At 42.5% G+C, this 21267-nt stretch overlaps 1 protein-coding gene across 2 annotated transcripts in view; it reads right to left on the bottom strand.

Annotated features, from left to right (window-relative positions):
- The window catches only part of DNAH10 (dynein axonemal heavy chain 10), a 148279-nt gene that overhangs the window by 91095 nt on the left and 35917 nt on the right, over nt 1–21267 (bottom strand). For both annotated transcript variants that reach the window (XM_065889273.1, XM_065889274.1), the window contains 10 exons: nt 20900–21051; nt 14636–14800; nt 13812–14019; nt 10714–10870; nt 7171–7647; nt 6913–7071; nt 3911–4027; nt 3725–3827; nt 2733–2911; nt 110–321 (listed from right to left, as the gene is read on the bottom strand). In XM_065889273.1, the coding sequence (XP_065745345.1) occupies nt 110–321; nt 2733–2911; nt 3725–3827; nt 3911–4027; nt 6913–7071; nt 7171–7647; nt 10714–10870; nt 13812–14019; nt 14636–14800; nt 20900–21051 (1929 nt within the window). The remainder of the gene's footprint in view (nt 1–109; nt 322–2732; nt 2912–3724; nt 3828–3910; nt 4028–6912; nt 7072–7170; nt 7648–10713; nt 10871–13811; nt 14020–14635; nt 14801–20899; nt 21052–21267) is intronic.

The raw sequence follows: 21267 nt of genomic DNA, 5'->3' as shown, positions 1-21267 counted from the left end.
TAGAAATATTACTTGCATATTTCTAGTACTGTATTGCTGTTGGCATCTTGTCCTTCATCATCAGAGCTAAGCAAAGACATATTTTAAAGTAAAAGCTCCCCCCACAAACCTGTCTCTTAAAGCCTCGTGCTTCAAGTCAAGCAGTAAAGGAATCGAGTCTTTGAACGCCTTCATTTTTGCTTCCAGATGGTAGGCCACTGATAGATTTCGGACCTGCCGGGGCAGCTTTCTGAGGGACTTGAGAAAACTTTCAATTCCTTCCTGGAGAAACTGAACATTGAGGTTGACCCAGAGTGTCTGAGACCATTCTTCCTTTGCAACCTGGAAACGGTCAAGAAATACTCCCATCAACAAGACCCCTTTGGAAACTCGAAGGTGGCTTGACCGGGAGAGCGCATTCTTAACCCTTGGTTATTCTCACTTCTCTCCAAATATCATCACCCAGCTCCCCACAACAACCTCAAATCCACAAAGGAAAGATCGATTCCAAGGCTCTAAAATGCAAACAGAACATTCCAACTTTTTGAAGCCCTCACAAAAATAATGCTGTATCCAAGGATGTTTACGATCCAGAAACATGCCTTCCTTTCCTTCAGGGAAAGGGAAGAAGCAGGATGTCAGAAACAGGTATTTTAAAATCAGGGAGTCACTTGGGTCTTAAATATGTACTTCATTCAGGCGCTGTCCTTTTCTGATAAAAGAAGCTAAGGTTACGAAATACCTACAATTTAGATAATCCTGCTTGGTTATCATAAAGAAAAGACTTTGTATTCCAGCTCCCTGAGATTTAATGTAAACAGGACCATCTCATGTAAAATTTACCATCTTGTAGAACTGGCATTTGCAACCTGTGACATCCAGGCTTGACAGAGTTGCTTGAGTCATGAAATATATTTGACAGGAAATTATGTTAATTGATGAAATACGTGTAAGATAATTTTTTTTTTTTTTGGCTGCGTCGGGTCTTAGTTGCGGCGCGCAGGATATCTTTGTTGAGGCATGTGGGATCTTTCATTGTGATGCACAGGCGCTTGGGCTCTTCGTTGCGGGGCGCAGGCTTCTCTCTAGTTGTGTGCTCGGGGTTTTTTCTCTCTCTAGTTGTGGCGCGCGGGCTCTCTAGTTGAGGTGCGTGAGCTCAGCAGTTGTGACGCATGGGCTTAGTTGCCCTGCGGCATGTGGGAACCTAGCTCCCCAACCAGGGATACGACCCACGTCCCCTGCATTGGAAGGCGGATTCTTTACCACTGGACCACCAGGGGAGTCTCGTGTATGATGATTCTTTAAAGTGTAAATGGCACTACATATGATGTATTTACATTTTTTCGTTTCTCTTCTTTTCTTGCCTTCTAGAAAGATATTAAAAGTTCCGTTTTTTGGATTATTTTGAGATGACTCCCATGATTCATTACCTCCTTTTTGCAAAAATTTAATGAGAAACAAATTAGAAAGAAATCATCATGAAATTAAGTACTTCTTGGAGTTTATACCCCTAAATATACAACCAGTCAGTCATTATCATAATGCCTTTCCTTCATCCACCCTCCATGCCTTTGCCTGACACTCTCTCCACTGAGCGCATTTGTTAAAACCACAACTATGGTTAGGCCCACAACCCCACGTTTATCAGGACCCAACACCTACACCCGGGCAGCCAACCACGACTGCTCAAAACTCAACCTTGCCCACGGCCTCAGTCGAAATCCAGGACCGTGCGGGCACCATCGGTCACCCCGCATCTCCTTGGCGTCTTGCTCCCCATTCTTCTAGAGGGTCATTTCACCCCCACTCCACCATCCTCAACCAGCCAGCATCCCCACCCACGGTCCCCTCTGCTGATGACCTTGCTGTGTACAACCCTGGGGAAGCGGACGCGATCAGAACAGAACATCCAACATCTCCCGCTAGAAGCATCTCTGTGCGTAGGCTCTGTCCTCCCCATATGACGGTCGATGAGTCTGCCTCTTATTTGAGGCCACCTCTCGATCCCATCCCTTTCCCACCTACTCAAGGACACCAGACATGAAGACTCCCTTCTCCCTCCTATTACCTGTGCCCCCTCCTTACTGGATCACTCCTATCAGTATACAAACTCACGTTGTAATTTCTCCCACCTTAAAAGAAATGCATCCCAACCCCACGTCCCCTCCACCCATCACTCCTCATCTCCCTGCTTCCCTCTGTAACAAGACTCACTGGAAGAGTCATCTACACTTGGCGTTTCTAATGCCTCTCTTCCCTTTCTCTCTGTTTTTCCTAAGCTTTCTGGAGGGTTCACGGGTGTACAATAAGCTACACATATGTCGAGTGTACAGCTGGGTAAGTTTTGACATGTGCGCATACCGTGAGACCATCGGCTCAGTCGAGATAAAGAACGTATCCATCACCATCACCCTGGGAGGTCTCCTCCTGCGTCTCTGTAATCACCCCCTCCCACCCTTCTCCTTCCACCCCACCCCTAGTCAACCACTGACCCGCTTTCTGCCAGGAACATGTACAGTGGCAACCAGGACATTCACCACGTGGGGCAGCCTCACCTCCATCGAGTTCCAGAGCTCTCTCCACACCCCAAACGGAAACCCCGTATTCACGAGCAGTCACTCCCCACGACCTCCTCCCGAGAGCCAAAGTGAGAGTTTCTATGAAATCTGCCCCAGGCTCTGTACGATTGCGGCCTCAAAGTCCGCTGACTTGCATTCCCTCCAGCGAGGCCCAGTCCGTGGGTGGACGCTTACCTTTAGTGCTTCATAGAGCTCGTAAATGGTCTTCAGCCCGCTCATTTCCTTCTGCACTTTTAGCAGCTCCGGGTACATCGTAATTGGAAGATCAAAAAGCTTCTCAGCATTAGCCAGCTCCTGACGGTTCTTTTCGTGTCTCATCAGCTCTTTTTCAAAAGTGGCTAAAAGGTCTACTCCTAGTAAATAAGCCGATAAATGAATGCATACAAATTTTTTAATTTAATTTTTATTTCATATTGGAGTACAGTTGATTTACAATGTGTTCGTTTCAGTGCACAGCAAAGTGATTCAGTTATACATATATCTATTCTTTTTCAGATTCTTTTCCCATATAGGTTATTACAGAGTATTGAGTAGAGTTCCCTGTGCTACACAGTAGGTCCTTGATTATCTATTTTATATATAGTGGTGTGTATAATCCCAAAATTCTAATTTATCCCTCCCCCCTCCAACTTTCCCCTTTGGTAACCATAAGTTTGTTTTTGAAGCCTGTGAGTCTGTTTCTGTTTTATAAATAAGTTCATTTTGAATACATACAATTTTAAGGTATACAAAATTGAATAAGAAATCATGAAGAATATGCAAAACTATCATCTCGTCCATAGAAGCCAACCGGGAAGACAAACTTAGAATGACCAGACTTTATCTTGCCATCATTCTAACTAAAACCAGAGGGCCAGTTACATGGGAAAGCTCCTCTAGTTAGGAAGTTCTGTCTCCTGAGCGTTCTCGCTCTAAGTGGTCTCAGCTTGGCCTGCAGATTAGAATCCCCACGGGAGCTTTAAAAACCTTGAAGTCCAGACCACTCCCCAGACCAGTGGAATCAACTCTGTGGACCTGGTGCCCAGGCAGAAGTGGTTTTTAGAGATCCCCAGAGGAACCCAGTGTACGGGCAAGGTTACACACCACTGCTCCATCCCATCTTCCCATAAAATTCTTAAGCAAAACGCATTCAAATGCCTCAGTCAGACCAACGTGAATACCCTTACCTCTATCAAGATCTTCACCAACAGAACCAGGGCCTTCATGATAAAAACGTCTTGCAAAGCCCTCTATCTGCTGTCTGTAGTTTAATATTTCACCTCGAGTGATCTGAGAAAAGCAGGGTTGCGTTAGTTTAGCCCACTGGATATTTTTCAACATCTTTACTCGGAAAGTAAAGCGTTTCAAGGTACCTCTGTGAACGTTCTCTTTATACTTCCCAGAGTACGCTCCACATTCAATGCATCATTAAACAGATTTGACCACGTGCTCTCAATCTTGTCAACCAGTTCTTTCTCTGCATCGGAAGGCTAAAAAAAAAAAAAAAAAAAAAGAACAAACAATAAACGATCAGCAGTTTGGAAATGAAATTTCCGGTCAATCCAGGACTTCCGCTTCTGCGTAATGGCAGGCTAGGTCATTTGAACAAATGCTGGTTGAATTATACAAATTAGATATTTATAATAAAAATAAAATCAGGAGAAAATAATTTTTTAAAAGAGATAGATGACATAGGCATAAAGAGAGAGAAATAACCTAGAGAAATAAACCCTTCATAAAGTAAAACCGAGCTTCAAATCAACCTCATCTCTGATTAAAATAAGGTTATCTTGACCTGTTAACACACCCAGCTGTGTTGTCATAAGCAAAACTAAATCTCCTATGATGAAACATAACATCATCTGAAGCCTCCAATTGTCCCTACAATTTGTCATATATGATGTCCAGAACTCAATCAGAAATAACAGGACGGTAAGGATACAAATGACTTGAAGGAAACCAAGGGATACACAGACAGTATAAGCAGACAGTGATGGAGTTCTAAGACACAGAATTCTAAATAATGTTACTTGATAAAGAAAACAAAAGACAGAACTGAAAATGTTGACTTTATTTTAATTATAAATTTTGCATACTGTGCATTTTTCTTTTTACCTTTGGAGGATGCCAGAGAACTAATTTATTATTCTAAAAACATGTAATTACAGGGTAAATAACCTGCCCTTGTCATATAAACTGTATCTCAGGGTAAACAGATAGTTTTTAAGGAAAAGTTTCTTTTTTCATTTTTATTATTTTTTTATTGAAGTATAATTGACAATACTATGTTAATTCCAGGTGCACAACACAGGGATTCGTTATTTCTATACACTACAAAATGATCACCACTACTGTGCATTTTCTGATGAAAGGATCTCCAGCTTTCAGCCAAGACTAATGCTCAGAGAAGGTGATTAAAGCCCTCAAGCAGTGTAAATTCTGAAATACAAATTTTATGCAAATTCAGGCGTATAACAGCTCTTTGTTTCTCCCTTCTACTTTGTTTTTCCAGTGGATTCTTTTCTAGGTATTATGTGATGCAGAGCATGCAAAATTTTGCATACAATTTCAAGGAGATCCCAGACACCCTCAAACTCATCCACAGACTTTCTAAAGGTCTTTGAAACACACATTTAACAACCCTAAATAAAGACAATTGAATTATTATCTTCTACCAGTTTCTTTTATCGTCTTATCTCTCTTCTTCCCCCTTATCATTTTTGCAACAGCCATTTATTTATAAAAGAAAATTAACATAAAAAAAAAGAAAGAGGGGCTTCCCTGGTGGCGCAGTGGTTGAGAGTCCGCCTGCCGATGCAGGGGATGCGGGTTCCTGCACCGGTCTGGGGTAGATCCCACATGCCACAGAGCTGCTAGGCCCATGAGCCATGGCCACTGAGCCTGCGCTTCCAGAGCCTGTGCTCCGCAACAGGAGAGGCCACAACAGTGAGAGGCCCGCGTACCGCAAAAAAAAAAAAAAAAAAAAAAAGAAAGAGGGAAAACCAAAACAGTGTGCAGTTACAGACCAGTCGACAAAAAACACTATTTGATCCATGCAAGATTGAGAAATAATCTCTAAGTTGTCATTATTCTAAATAACCATGCTTTACATTTAAATTTTATTACTTAAAGTCATAAACAATTGACTTTATTGTATATTTGAGAAGTCTTTCTGAAAAGGGCCTTAGAATTCAACCCAACCATAAAAAGCTTCAGAAAAGAGTTCACTTAAAATAAAATAAAAACAACTATTAAAGAAATTTTGTGCATATCCTTTTGGGTGTATTGAGAAACAAATTAATATGCAAGTCATTTTTGGTGGGTCTATATACTACAAGTTTTCTATGCAGTAAACATGGTTTATATATAAACTGTAAATTTATCCAACTAATTTATTGAAATAATTCCAGTGAATTGGAACTGCTAGGACTAAGGCTATCCAAAATTTATAGTTTGAGTTCAAGCTAGATTTCCCCTACTATTAATATATAGATGGGACCTCATCAATCTTGTCTCCCAGTGTTTATGTGGGTCTGTTTCCTAAAGCTGTATAAATGTTAGGTTTTTAATCTTTGGTAATATGATATTACAAAGAAATGGCTTTTCTTCTGTTATTGTTCAGCTCAGTCATCTTCATAGATGCTTAATCCTTACTAGTCACTTGTGTTATTTCATTTTCTTCCATTGTTTTTTTTTTTTTCCATTTCCCTCGGTATATCAGTGTCTTTGTTACTGGTTTGTAAGAACTCACTTATGACTAAGGATGTTAACCATTTGTCATGCAATACAAATGAAATACCACATTTTACTGCCATCAATTTAATATGGTGTTTTGTATTTTGGTTGTATATTAAAATATAATCATGTTGTATTTTTAAAAAATAAAATAGGGCTTCCCTGGTGGTGCAGTGGTTGAGAGTCCGCCTGCCGATGCAGGGGACACAGGTTCGTGTCCCGGTCCAGGAAGATCCCACATGCCGCGGAGCGGCTGGGCCCGCAAGCCATGGCCGCTGAGCCTGCGAGTCGGAGCCTGTGCTCCGCAACGGGAGAGGCCACAACAGTGAGAGGCCCGTGTACCGCAAAAAAAATAAATAAATAAAATAAAAAATAAATAAAATAGGAACTTCCCTGGCAGTCCAGTGGTTAGGACTACACGCTTCCACTGCAGGGAGCACAGGTTCGATCCCTGGTCAGGGAACTAAGATCCCACATGCCGCACAGTGCAGCCAAAAAAATTTTTAAATAAATAAATAAACAAAAACACACAAAGGAAGGAAGGAAGAGAGAGAGGGAGGGAGGGAGGGAGGAAGGAAAGAAGGAAGGAAGGAAGGAAGGAAGGAAGGAAGGAAGGGAGAAAAGGAAAGAGTTCACTTACAGAGAGACTGTACATCGCCATGGTGCGATACCTCTCCTGGACATCCCGGTATCTTAGTTCCATCACTAAAGATTTACTTTTAATTTCTGCAATTGTTGCAAGGACAAACTTGAGATCTTCAAGGGTACTGGGGCTCTTCTTCAGGTTTTTGGTCAGGAACTATAAAAGAGAGTTCAAAGTGACACTGAATAAGCATAGAGGAAAAAAATATAGCGCAGAACGAAGCCCAGAAGATCATGAAACCCAGGGCCCTACTACCTCTATCTCTTCGTGCAGATTATGGAGCTCCTCTCTGGCTGACTCATTAAGGAGCTTCCCAAGTGAAACCACCCAGGACTTGGCATTTTCCTGTACGGTGTTCGCCAGGGGTCCAAGCTGAAGGCGGATGCAGTGCTCATCCTTGATCAAGGGGTGATGCATCACTTCAGAGGCGATCCTGGAATAGAACTGCAACTTCTCATCATAGGCAACACAAGGGGGCTTCTTGGCTGCAAACTTCTCCATCACGATGGCTTTGTCCAGTTTCCAGAGCGGTCGGTACCGCTTCCATTTCTGCAGGTACTTCATAAGATTGATCAGAATCCTGTGGACGTTTTGGGGGATCATAACGGCCTGCTCAATTATCTGAGGGTTCTGAGAAATATCATTGTAAAAGTTGATGATAACAAGTTCTTCTTCCTCTCCCTTCTGAGGGGGGCATTCTATGCAGCTGCCATTCATCCAGCGAACAAAATTCTGGCAAAATAAGAATTGGGGGAAAAAAGACAGTCCTTCAGTATCTATTTTGCTTCCTATGTACATATCATGTTCAGTAATAAGTCTTGCTAGTAAGGGATCTCACTTTATTATCGATAAGCTGTGCTAGGTTGCAAAAAATCACCACAATCCTTTGTCCCTTCCATCAAGAGATTCTGTCTGTTGACAAAACGGTCCATCGGGAGTACCTATTTTCCCACTCTGGGCTAGCCTGTGACTTGACCAACAGATAGGGGAAGTGGCATTAAGCAAGGTCCAAGCCCGGGGCTCAAGTAGCCCGGCAGCTTCTACTCTCATGCTCTTGAAACCTTGCAGCCACCAGATGCACGAGCTTCATCTAGCCTACGTGATGATGGAGCCCCAGGAGAACCGAGGCTCCCCAGGCAACAGCCAGCCAATCATCAGACATGTGCTTGAGCACAGCCAAGTTCGGGTGTATAAAACCACATTAGTTTCCAGTGTCCCAGCACAAATCTGTCATTGGACGTCTCCCTGCTGTATAGTCAAGAGCCCCTCTTCTTTCAAGCAAACCATGGGTGGTTATACATAACATCTCTGAACCGTAGTCTGGCCACCTGTAGAGTGGGAGTGACAACAATTACTGATTCTACTGCTCACGGTAACACTAATACCAAAACTGACAGCTAACGTTTATTTAGAGCTGACTGCCAAGTACTGTGCTCAGTGCTCTACGTGCTACGCCATTTAATTCTCCCAACCCACTCTAGAACATGGATGGCATTATCATTTCCACTTAATAGATGAGGTAATTCGATCCTAGTTTAAAACTTTTGCTCATTGTTTTCAGTCATGAAATATGAACCCTGAAGTTCAAATAGTGCAATCAAGCCGACTTAAGTCACCTTCGCCGTAAGTGTTTATCTGCAGAGATATTTGTTAATGAAAGGCATTTCCGACACTTTCCAAGAGGACAGGTAAAAATTCTTTTCATTTAAAACAAAGCATTGATTAAAAATATAATAAAAATAAATAAAAGAAAGCATTTATGAAGATGAAATAACCCTCTTCACCACAAAGCCTCAAGCCCATCTATGGCAGGGGTGGGAATAAATTGGCAAGAAAAACTAGGATTAACATCCATAATGTTTCACAAGAGTCTCTCCTATTTATTTACCCCTTGGAGATTGTTTTGTTTTCCTGTTCAAAGACTTGGTAATGTAACACCTAAAAGTTAAGAGAATGTATATGACCGAGGTTTAATAAATGACCTATTTGCATAGATTATAAAACGTGCAATTCATTCATTAATTTCCAAGTACAGTGAAATGAAATTCCCTGTTTGTAATGTCTACACTTAGTTTTATGCTAAAAAATATGCCTGAGGGCTTCCCTGGTGGCGCAGTGGTTAAGAATCTGCCTGCCAATGCAGGGGACACGGGCTCGAGCCCTGGTCTGGGAAGATCCCACATGCCACAGAACAACTAAGCCCGTGTGCCACAACTACTGAGCCTGAGCTCTAGAGCCCGCGAGCCACATCTACTGAGCCCACGTGCCACAACTACAGAAGCCCGCGCGCCTAGAGGCTGTGTTCCGCAACAAGAGAAGCCACCGCAATGAGAAGCCCACACACCACAATGAAGAGTAGCCCCCACTCGCCACAACTAGAGAAAAGTCCACGCACAGCAACGAACACCCAATGCAGCCAAAAATAAATTAATTAATTAAAAAAACTGTTTTTAAATGCCTGAGATATGTTTGACTTTCTGAACAAACCAAGTGAAAAGAAAGATATTAGTGTCTTGAGGGGGTGTGACATCTCTTATGCACAAAGATGGCCCTATTTTCCCAATGTTGGTAAGACGTAAACTTTGGGTTATTTGCCAACTGACAGTCATTTGACAAGCACTGACTGAGTGCCAATTATGTGCTAGGCGCTGTGCGAGGTGCTGGGGGCTCCAGAGTGAACAGACACACAAAGTTCATGGTGTTGTGGAACTTGCATTCTAGTGGCATGAGCTAGTCAAAGCATGAACGAGCACGTAAATAAATAAGAAAAGGTCAGATAGTGATATGGGCTAGGAAGAAGATGGAGTAGGGTGACGTAACAGGGAAGGACCAGAAGGGGCCAGCAGGTCAAGGTCTGGGGAGCAGAAGGTTCCAGGCAGAGGGAACAGGGGTGCCACTATTTCAAGGAGGAAGTGGTGTTACCTGCTGGAGGTGCATTAGGCTGGGGCACAGTGGGGTGTGTACAGGTAGGAGCTGATCAGAAAGGTAGGCAGGTGCTAGATTGCAGAGGGGCTCATAGACCAGAATGAGGAGTTTGGATTATGTTCTAAGTGCAACGTGAAGTCATCGGGGGCTTTTACACAGGGATGGCATGAAACGATTCACATTTTTAAAGGATAATCCTGACCACCTGTGGACACATTACTGCAACAGTTCAAGTGAGGGACGATGAACTTGGGATGGACTGGTAACGTGGAAAAGGAGAGAAGAGGGGAGATCAGAGGCGTGTTTGAGGGAGCGAGTCAACCAGACTTACCGATGGGCTGAATATGGGTGGACGGGAGAAAAGAGGGATCAAGGATGGCTCCCAGGGTTTTGACTCAACCCCTTGGGTGGATGTTGGCGCCGTTGCCTGAAGTAGGGAAAATGGGGGCAGGACCAGGCTGCATGTTGGAAAGCGAAGAATTCCATCTTGTACTCGCCAGGTCTAAGGTTCAAGGGGAGACAGCCGGTCGGCGACTAGAAACATGTGCTGTGTAGTAGAGAATTCTGGGTTGGAGATGGAAATGTGGTGGGCTTGCCTCCATAGGGTTGGTAATAACGGCCATGGGACCGGTCGTGACGATGCACAAAGAAGATAAAGAGAGGTGAGAAGGGAGCCGGCATCAAGCCTCGGGACACCCTCAAACTTCAGAGATTTACAGAGGAGGAGCCAGGAAGAGACTAAAGCGGTCTGGACAAAGGACAGGGTGGAGCCTGTGTTCTTGACCTCCTGGGTCCCCTGCTGTCCGCAGCTGGCAGGCCCAGCCCTCTGTGACAAGGGGTCAACCAGGAAACAACACACAGTTCCGATCCTACCTTGGTCACCTCCACACAACTTCGGACACAGTGGACGCACATCTTGTCAATCTCGCTTGCGCTGGGGTGCAGGATGATCTCGGGCGCTGTCAAAATGGTTTCCGTTTGGAACAAAGGGACGTTTCCAAGGATTAAAGAATTAAAAGACTGCAAATTCCTAGGAGGGGTTAATAAAACAGACTCAGTACTCAGCAGCGTCAAAGATATCCGACAGCGGGTGAAAACGGCTAGAGTCCCAGCCGCCACCTATAAAAAGCCTGCGACAAGGAATAACACATTCTACGGCTGTAATGGACAGTGTGGGATGAGTTTCATTATGTACCCTTTTTATGGCCCAAATTTTACAAATAGTTCATTTCTACTTTGGGGAAGTTAGAATACCTATTAGTTGGAAGATACTTAGTAATGGTAACTCCAAAAAGCTGTTTGACTCTGGTTCAGGAAAAATGAACACTCATGTCCCCACTCCACCTGGCCCACCAGACTCTGTCCTTTCCAGGATTAAATCAGGGACAACAGAGGGATGGACACTTCATTAGCCTGCAAACCAGTCTTCCTCTTCCTCCCATCCCCAATTCAGTGATTCCTACAGCCAGAGAGAGCGTATAAAACATGCAACTCGGGTTTCCCTGGTGACGCAGTGGTTGAGAGTCCGCCTGCCGATGCAGGGGACACGGGTTCATGCCCCGGTCCGGGAAGATCCCACATGCCGCGGAGCGGCTGGGCCCGTGAGCCATGGCCGCTGAGCCTGCGCGTCCGGAGCCTGTGCTCCGCAACGGGAGAGGCCACAACAGAGAGAGGCCCGCGTACCGCAAAAAAAAAAAAAAAATACAAACCAAAAAAACCCATGCAACTCTTCTCTCTCTGAGAATAAATGCAAGCTGCTTCCAGGGTCTTAACGATCTGGTCCCTGCCTGCTCAGCTTCCTCTCCCACGCACTCCCTTCACTCTCTTTATTCCTTCCTTCTGTTCCTCCCACGTGGCCTCCAGGTCTGTACACTGGCCTTTGTCTTCCCCCAGGAAGCCCCTCCCCTTCCAGCTTTGCTCCTTAGCTTCAGGGCTCCGCTACAGCATGGCCTCTGTGTGGCCTTTCTTAACCACCCAATCACAACAGCCCTTCCAGTCTCTCCCTGCAACATTATTCTGCTTTATTTCTTTCACAGAGAATATTTATTTCCTTGAGTCTTGCATCTCTCTCCTATGAGGATGGAGAAGCTCCAGAAAAAGAGGGGCTTTATCTGGTCCAGTGCCTGGTCCAGTCCAGGCTCTAATAAACCTTGGAATGAATGAGTGAGTGAATAGATGGATTGATGGGTAAATGGATGAATGGATCAAGGGAAAACGTAGTGTATTAGAAAGAGAAAACTCAGGAGGTAGCCCCGTACGAGGGGCTGATGTTTTCTTTTTTCGGCTGTGCCAGGCGGCTTGTGGGATCTTAGTTCCCCAACCAGGGATCGAACCGGGGCCCACGCCAGTGAAAGCATGGAGTCCTGACCACTCGACCGCCTGGGAACTCCTAAGGGGCTGCTTTAAGAGTCAAAGTTAGAAGCAACATTAAAAAACAAATGAAATATGTAGAAAACAGATTTATTTAAAGGATCAATGAAGTGAGTTTGTCAAACTGCATCCAGGGGACTCCCCTGGTGGTGCAACAGTTAAGAATCCACCTGCCAATGTAGGGAACATGGGTTCGAGCCCTGGTCAGGGAACTAAGATCTTGCATGCTGTGTGGTGCAGACAAAACAATTTTTTTTAATTTTTTAAATTGAATAATAATAATAAAATAACAAAATTTTTAAATCATAATGAAGAAGACGTTTTTTAAAAACAACAAAAAAGGAAAGAGAAAGAGAAGAGGAAAAATACTTTTTCAGGAGGCTAAGATCAGAAGGGAAATTAGAGAAACTTCTTCTGGGGTTCTTCATAAAAAAAACATACGGGACTTCCCTGGTGACTCAGTGGTTAAGAATCTGCCTGCCAATGCAAGGGACACAGGTTTGAGCCCTGGGCTGGGAAGATCCCACATGCCACAGTGCAACTAAGCCTGTGCGCCACAACTACTGAGCCTGCACTCTTGAGCCCGTGAGCCACAACTACTGAGCCCACGTGCCACAACTACCGAAGCCTGCGCGCCTAGAGTCCACGCTCTGCAACAAAAGAAGCCATCACAATGAGAAGCCCGCGTACCACAACGAAGAGTAGCCCCTGCTCAATGCAACTAGAGAAAGCCTGTGCGCAGCAACAAAGACCCAACACAGCCAAAAATAAAAATAAATAAATTTATTAAAAAAAGAAAACATATGATAAAATGAACACCACCCTTGTCAATATGGAGGTAATAGCAACAGTGATGAATTTCATAGGCCGGTTTTTTAGAAGGACCCTAAGCCAATGTGAAGTCCAGGCACTTAGCTCTCGGCCAGTCTGAGCTGCAGAGCTGTGGAGCTCCAGGAGGGAAGGGACAGCCTCCATGTGTCTGAGGCGGGCACACACAATAAGCATTCAACACATACGTGATGCCCATTCTGGCCAGGGGTTACTTTAGACCTTCGGGAAGAGTTCATGCATCATATATCCTTCAAATCAGCCTCTCTCAGTGTAAGTGAAGGCATCATCTGGGATTTTGTTAAATACTGAGTGACAGCAATTCTCTGTTGCCCGTTGAACACAGACATGTGTATGTTTTTCAGACAGTGGGGAGAGGGATAATTTCCTTTTCTGGATGTTGAGGGACCTAACAAGAACATGAGCCAGTATGACACTTTGTACTATAGTATCACCACAAATTACAATTCTGCCCATAATGAACCTCTTATTCACCAGAATTTCCTATTATTATCTTTTAAAGGTTATTTGTTGGGACTTCCCTCGTGGCGCAGTGGTTGAGAGTCCGCCTGCCGATGCAGGGGACACGGGTTCGTGCCCCGGTCCGGGAGGATCCCACATGCTGCGGAGCGGCTGGGCCCGTGAGCCATGGCCGCTGAGCCTGCGCGGCCGGAGCCTGGGCTCCGCAACGGGAGAGGCCACAACAGTGAGAGGCCCGTGTACCGCAAAAAAAAAAAAAAAAAAAAAAACATGCAATATGAACATTAACTTACTTCAGGATGAGCTTTGTCAAGACCTCGTAAATTCTATTTTCCCAGTATTCGTAGTAGGAGGCCAGCTTGGGGGCCTTGCCCGTGTTGGTGTGGATAACCAGCCCCTCGACTCTGGTCAGTAGAGGCCCAATGGCAAGATACCACCTGACCATGTGGTCCACATCTTTGGCCCTTTCTTGTTCAATGTGCTCAAAGAATTCCTTCATGCCTGCAGTGGAAGACACCTGTTACAGCTCTTCACAAACACGGGAAGGGACATTACTCAAGAAGCAACCCAAACATTAGCTGTATATCTTGCAAATATGAAAGCAGCCTCCGATCTTGACCAAAAGCAGAAAATAAATCAACAGCACCCGAAGCGAGACACATCCAAAGCAAAAAATACATGACAACATGGGAATGAATGCCACTTGTGCATGCTTTGCCTTTGGGCAATCTTGCTTGTCTTAAATTGCTTGTTAACTAATCCTGAGCTCCTTGCTGATTCGTCCAAGACAGCTTAAAATCCCCTGTTTGAACAAGTAAATGTGAGCCCATAAAACACAGTTCACCATACTGTTACAAAGTTATTGACAAAAGTACTATTGATTTTCATAGACTTAGGAATTTGTAAAACTATGTAAGCAATATATAAAACACGGCAAAAAGTAAGAATTACCCATGATCTTTTCAAGTAAATGCCTGAGATCATGAGGCCTGTTTTTATTCCATTTGTGGAATAAACTCGTGTGTGTGTGTGTGTGTGTGTGTGTGTGTGTACACAACCATACCCAAGAGGTCTTTCCATTCCTTCCATAATCAAAGAAACAAGAAGTCAGATCTACCTGGGAGTTCTTCCTCACTTTTAGGTGCTGGATACTTAAAGAGATCTATGGATTCTATTAAGGTAAGTCTGGAAGAAATGTCATCTGCGTTCTTATGAATCTGGTGGATGAGGGACTCAAATTTCCCAACGGCCTGTTTGCACCGAGTTATGTACTCAGCAATACCTTCGGAGAAAAAGACAAAGAACAAAAGAAAGATAGCTGGCTTTCAACTCTTCCTTTCCATATCCCTCCCGCCAACGTCCCTTCACAAGAAGGATCGTGCTCCTTCCATCCCCTTGGGTCTTTGAGGTGACAAAGATCCACGTGGTCCCTGGGGACTGGAACAAGGAGCCAGCGCTCAGGATCAACCAAGCGATACATTTCTTCTGTTTGCTTTTTAGCATCATCGTATCTGAAGCGCGGTGGGGAGAAAAAGGAGGTACAACCCTCTTGCCTTCTCATTGCCATGGCAACACAAACCCTCCACTACATGCAACCCTGCCTGCAGTTAGGCAACCCTCTGGCCTGTTGCTTAGAAAAGTAAACAGCAAGAATGTGAATAGTAAACCCGAGTTAAGCACTTATGATCAGTTGGGCGATGGCCTAAGCATGTGACATTGATTACACGGTTGAATTCTTACAACAGCCCTATGAATCGGGTACTAAGATTATGCCCATTTTAGAGATGAGGAAACGGAGCCCCCGAGAAGTTGAGTCACATGGGGAGAAGCTGGACTTTTAATCCAGAGGTTTCACGCTGGAAGCCACAGTCCAAACACAAATGTTCTCTGTACAAAGGAGAAGGGAGAAAGGGGAGAAAAGGAAATGACAACGAAAAACAGGGAGAAGATTTGGCGCAAGGGAAGGGAAAGAGGAAGAAGGAAAAAAAATAACATAAATGCCTTGTTTATTTTTAAAAGTAAAGGAAGAAGAAGTATGTACTTTTCCTTATTACTCCTGCTAAATACAACTAAGAACCCTGCACATTAGCCATAAAACAAATATGAGACGCTGAAAGGGGGAGAGACAGCCAACCAGCGGGGACCCCAGGATCCGAGGAATGATGTGGTGATGAGGGCCCTGGGATCTTTTTCCTGGGATCTATATCCCAGACCTGGAGCTGAAGGAGCCAGCGACCCGTAAGTTCCCCACACATGCACCCAAAAAAGGCCTCAAGAAAATCCTGTTTTCTCTGATCAAAGTACCAGGAAAGGGACACCCTAGCAAGACAAAATTTTAGACAATAACTGCTCTGCTCCAGCCAAACACCACAGATAAAAATGTGACCCTGCCCTCACCCATGCCAGAAGGGCCAGGTGGAGGGGGCCTAGACTTCCACCCTCAGAATGTTATAATGAGGTGCCCCAAACCCCTGTCCCCTTATGCCTGCCGTGGTGGCATCAGAGGAGGCCATGGAGGTAGATGGGACTTTCACCTCCAAGGTCCAGCCACGAGCGCCGCCCCCTGCCACCCCACAGTGTCAGTGGAGACTGCAGGGGGGCTGGGACCCCCATCCCTCCCAGCAGTTATGTGGAGCTTCCCCTCGACTGTCAGTGAAGGCTGACTAGGGAACCTGGATTTCTACTTCCACCTGACAGTAACAAAGGGGAAATCAAGATATTCTCAGAAGGGAAACGAGGCGATTACGTCACCAGCAGACCTATGCTGCTACAGCATAGGATGTAAGGATGGCCGCAGGAAAAAGGATGGCCACAGGGAGTTTTGTAAACAGAAAGGACCCAGTAAGAGAAAGACCCTGGGAACATCAGGGAGGAAGAACGAGCACAGTAGGTAAAAATATAGGAAAATACAATAGTTTTTTCCTTCTCTTCTTGAGCTTCCTAACTTAGGTTTGATGGTGGCAGCAAAAATTATAACACTGTCTGTTGTGGTCCAAAATGTATTTAGAAGAAATATTTAAGATAATTATATCATAAGTGGGAGAGGGTAAGGGGAGTTAAGGTTTCTATACTTTACTCAAACTGGTAAAATTCTATAGATTTCTATACTTCACTCAAACCAGTAAACTGTAATGCTATGTATATGTCACCTAGAGCAACCACTAAAAAAACGCTATAAGAACACTATAGATAAATCAAAATGGAATTAGAGAAAATGTTCAAGTGGCCCATGGAAAGGCAAGTAAAAGAAAAACAGAGAAACAAAAAGAACAAGCAGAAAACAAAAAGATTGACAGACTTAAGCCCTAACAAATCAATAATTACATGAAATGTAAATGGTCTAAATGCACCAAGACGGAGTAGGTTAAAAACATGACCCAACTATATGCTGTCTACAAGAAACTCATTTCAAATACAATTCCATCAGCAAGTTGAAAGTAAAGGATGGAAAAACATATACTGTGCAAATATTAATCAAAGGAAAACCAGAATGGATATATTAATATTAGGTAAAGTAGACTTTAGAACAAAGAAAATTATCAGAGAGAGTTGAATATTATATAATGATTAAAGGGTTTAATTCATAAGAAGACATAGCAATCCTAAACTTGTATGCATCAAAACAACAGAATTGTAAAATATGTGAAGTAAAAAATGATAGACCTGAAAAAAGAAATAGGTAAATCCGTGATTATAATTGGACATGTCAACATTCCTCTCTCAGTAATTGACAAAACAACTAGACAGAATATCAACAAGGATATAGAAAAACTCAACAACATCATGAACCAACAACGTTAATCAACATTTATAGAACGTTCTACTCAGCAAAGTAGAATACATATTCTTTTCAAGTGGCCACAGAACATAAAACAAGATAGACTATATCCTGAGCTGTAAAACAAACTTCAACATATTTAAAAGAATTGAAATTACACTGAGTATGTTCTCCAACCACAGCGGACTCAAATTACAAAACAATGACAGAACGATAACAGGGGAAATCTCCAAACACCTCGAAACTAAACAACACACTTTTAAATAATCCATGAGTCACGGAGGAAGTCTCAAGGGAAATTTTTCAAATATACTTAATTGAATAAAAATTAAAATACAACTATCAGAATCTGTGGGACACAGCTAAAGCAGTGCTGACAGGGAAATTAATAGCACCAAATGCATACATTAGAAAAGAGGAAAGATCTCAAATCAATGATCTAAGTTCCCGCCTCAAGAACCTTGAAAAAGAAGAGTAAGATAAATCCAAAGCAAGCAGAAGGAAATAATAAAGATAAGCAGAAATCAGTAAAATTAAACACAGAAAAACAACAGATAAAATCAATGAAACAAAGAGCTCCAGTAAAACTGACTAGTCTCTAGCAGGACTGAAAAGAAAAAAAAGAGAAGACACAAATTAACCATATCCAGAATTAAATAGGAGGGATCACTAAAGATGTACAGTCTTTAAAAAGATAATAAGGGAGCAACAAGAACAACTCTGCACAATAAATCCGACAACTTAGATGAAACGCACCACTTCTTTGAAAAGCACAAGCTACACAACTCACCCGATAGGAAATAATCACTTGAATAGTCCTATAACTATTAAGGAAACTGAATCTGTAATTTCAAAACAAACAAAAAAAGAAGAACAAAGAAAAGAAATCACTACACAAAAACCTGCCCATGAACATTTTTAGCTTTATTCATAATTGCCAAAATGTGGAAGCAACCAAGATGTTCTTCAACAGGTGAACAGATAAACTACAGTACAGCCACACAATGGAATATTATTTGGTAATAAAAAGAAATGCACAATTATATGGAGGAACCTTAAATTTTATTGCTAAGTGAAAGAAACCAATCTGAAAAGGCTGCACACTCTATGATTCTAATTATATGACATTCTGGAAAAGGCAAAACTATAGAGACAATAAAAAGATCAGTGGTTACCAGTCTACCCAATTTCAAGACTTACTCTGTAGCCACAATAATTAAGGCTTCAAGGCCCTGTGATATTGGGGGGACAGACACATAGATCAATGGAACAGAATAGAGAACCCAGAAATAGACCCATACAAACATGCTCAACTAGTTTTTGACAAAGGTGTAAAAGTGATTTAATGGAAAAAGTTAGCCTTTCCAACAAACAATGCTACAACAATTGGAAAAAAAAATGAACCGCAACTTAAGTCTCTCATTTTGTACAAAAAAAAAAAAAAAAAAATCAAGATTGATCACAGTCTTAACTGTAAAACATAAAATTATAAAATATTTAGAAAAAATAGAAAAATTTGGGGTTCTAGGGCTAGGCAAAGAGTCCCTAGACTTGACACCAAAATCATGATCCATAAAAGGAAAAACTGATAAATTGGACTTCATCAAAATAGCTCTTGCTAAGATGCTATTAGGAGAATGAAAAGACAAGCTACAGAGTGGGAGAAAGTATTTCCAAACCACATATCCAATAAAGGACTAGTATCTACAATACATAAAGAACTCTCAAAGATCAACGGTAAAAAAGCAAGTGATACAATTAGAAAATGGGCAAAAGAACAAAAAAAAAAGACATTACACCAAAGAGGATATATAAAGGCAAACAAACACATCATTAGCCATTACAGAAAAATGCAAATCAAAACCACAATGAGCTATCATTACACAGCTATCAGATGGCTAAATTTTTAAAAATAGTGACAATACCAAAGGCTGGCCAAGATCTAGAGACAGTGAAATGTATATTGCTGGTGAGAATGTAAAATGGTACAGCCACTCTGGACAACACTATGACATTAAAAAAAAAAAAGACTAAACAAACAACTAATGAATATAACAAAAAAGAAGCAGACTCACAGATATAGAGAACAACCTAGTAGTTACCAGAGGGATAGGGAAATGGGGAGGGGCAATATAGGTAGGGGATTAAGAGGTACCAACTATTATGTATAAAATAAGCTACAAGGATATATTCTACAACACAGGGAATACAGCCAATATTTTATAATAACTATAAATCGAGTATAACATTTAAAACTTGTGAATCACTATACTGTATACTATACTGTATATATAACTTATATAACATTGTACATCAACTATTCTTCAGTTTTTTTAATTAAAAAAAAAGACTAAACACACAAGTACCATACAACCCTGGGCATTTATCCCAGAAAAATGAAGGCTCATGTTCACATAAAACCCTGTACACAAGTGATTCTACAGCACAAATGTATATTCATAATAGTCAGACCTGGAAACAACCTATATATTCTCTAGGATATCTAGGTGAATGGTGAAACAAACATTGATACCATACTGTTTTTTATTCACTGATAAAAAGGAACAAACTGTTGAAACAGGCAAGAACCTGGAAAAACCTCCAGAGAATTGTGCTGGGTGAGAAAAGCCAACACCAAAAGGGTCATATAATATTTTATGTAACACTCTTAAAATGACAAAATTATAGAAACAGAAAACAGATTAGTGGCTGCCAGGGGTTCAGTAGAGGATGGGGATAGGAGGGAAGTGGGTGTGACTTTAAAAGGGCAACATGAGGAATCACTGTGGTGTAGAAATGTTCTGTGTCTTGACTATATTGATGTAAAAATCTGGGCTGTGGTTTGCACTACAGTTTTGCAGAAGTTGCTGCTGGGGGAAAACCAGGCAAAGGGTACCCAGGATCTGTGTGTATTAATTCTTGCAACTGCGTGTGACTTTGTAATTATCTCGAAATTAAAATTTCAATTTTAGGGCTTCCCTGGTGGCTCAGTGGTTAAGAATCCGCCTGTCAATGCAAGGGACACGGGTTCAAGCGCTGGCCTGGGAAGATCCCACATGCCGTGGAGTAACTAAGCCCGTGCGCCACAACAGCTGAGCCTGCGCTCTACAGCCCGCGAGCCACAACTACTGAGCCCGCGTGCCACAACTACTGAAGCCCGCGCACCTAGAGCCAGTGCTCTGCAACAAGAGAAGCCACCGCAGTGAGAAGCCCGCGCAACACAACAAAGAGTAGCCCCCGCTCGCCACAACTAGAGAAAGCCCGCGCGCAGCAACGAAGACCCAACACAGCCAAAAATAAATAAATTTATTTTTAAAAAAAAATTTCAGTTTTAAGGGAAAAAAGCAAGTCACTTTATTTTTGGAGGAGAAAGCTCTGGGTCAGTCGAATGTCAAAACGGCACCCTGTCCACTCACCTTCACCCCTAACTAAAGCCTTGAGATGGATTCCATGTTCCACAAAGTGTACTTTACTGATGCTGAAAACGTATTTGTTAACCATATCTACATACATAGAAAAATTATAATTCAACTAAGACAATCTAAAAGAATGATTTTTTATATCCCAAAGTCTAAAAGGCAATAGATAGATGAATTATATTACCTAGTGAGTTCCAGTTTAACCTCTTATATCCAGCCCTAAACACTCTTACTAATTCCTGGGAATGGTCATCAAGGAGAAGAGCCTCTGCCTCATTTAACGTTCCAATGAGCATGTGATAATGATCCAACATACGTTGTATCCCATCCGTGTACCTGCACATTACAGGAAAGTCACTGACGTGAGAAAAATACTATGGAGCTCATAAAAAGATTAATAACCTTACAGATAGGATACAAAAGACCATTAACCAGACTAAAAATTTTAAAGAATGCCACTCTTCCCACTAACTTTCTTTTTGGAAAATATTGGTTACTTTTTATTTAAAAATGTTACTTACGGGGAACTCTACTCAATACTCTGTAATGACC

Source organism: Phocoena phocoena, chromosome 13, assembly GCF_963924675.1.
Source record: "Phocoena phocoena chromosome 13, mPhoPho1.1, whole genome shotgun sequence".
Classification (NCBI taxonomy): Eukaryota; Metazoa; Chordata; class Mammalia; order Artiodactyla; family Phocoenidae; genus Phocoena; species Phocoena phocoena.
The sequence above is the reverse complement of the archived record's forward strand: the minus strand, read 5'-3'. Positions and strand labels throughout refer to the sequence as shown.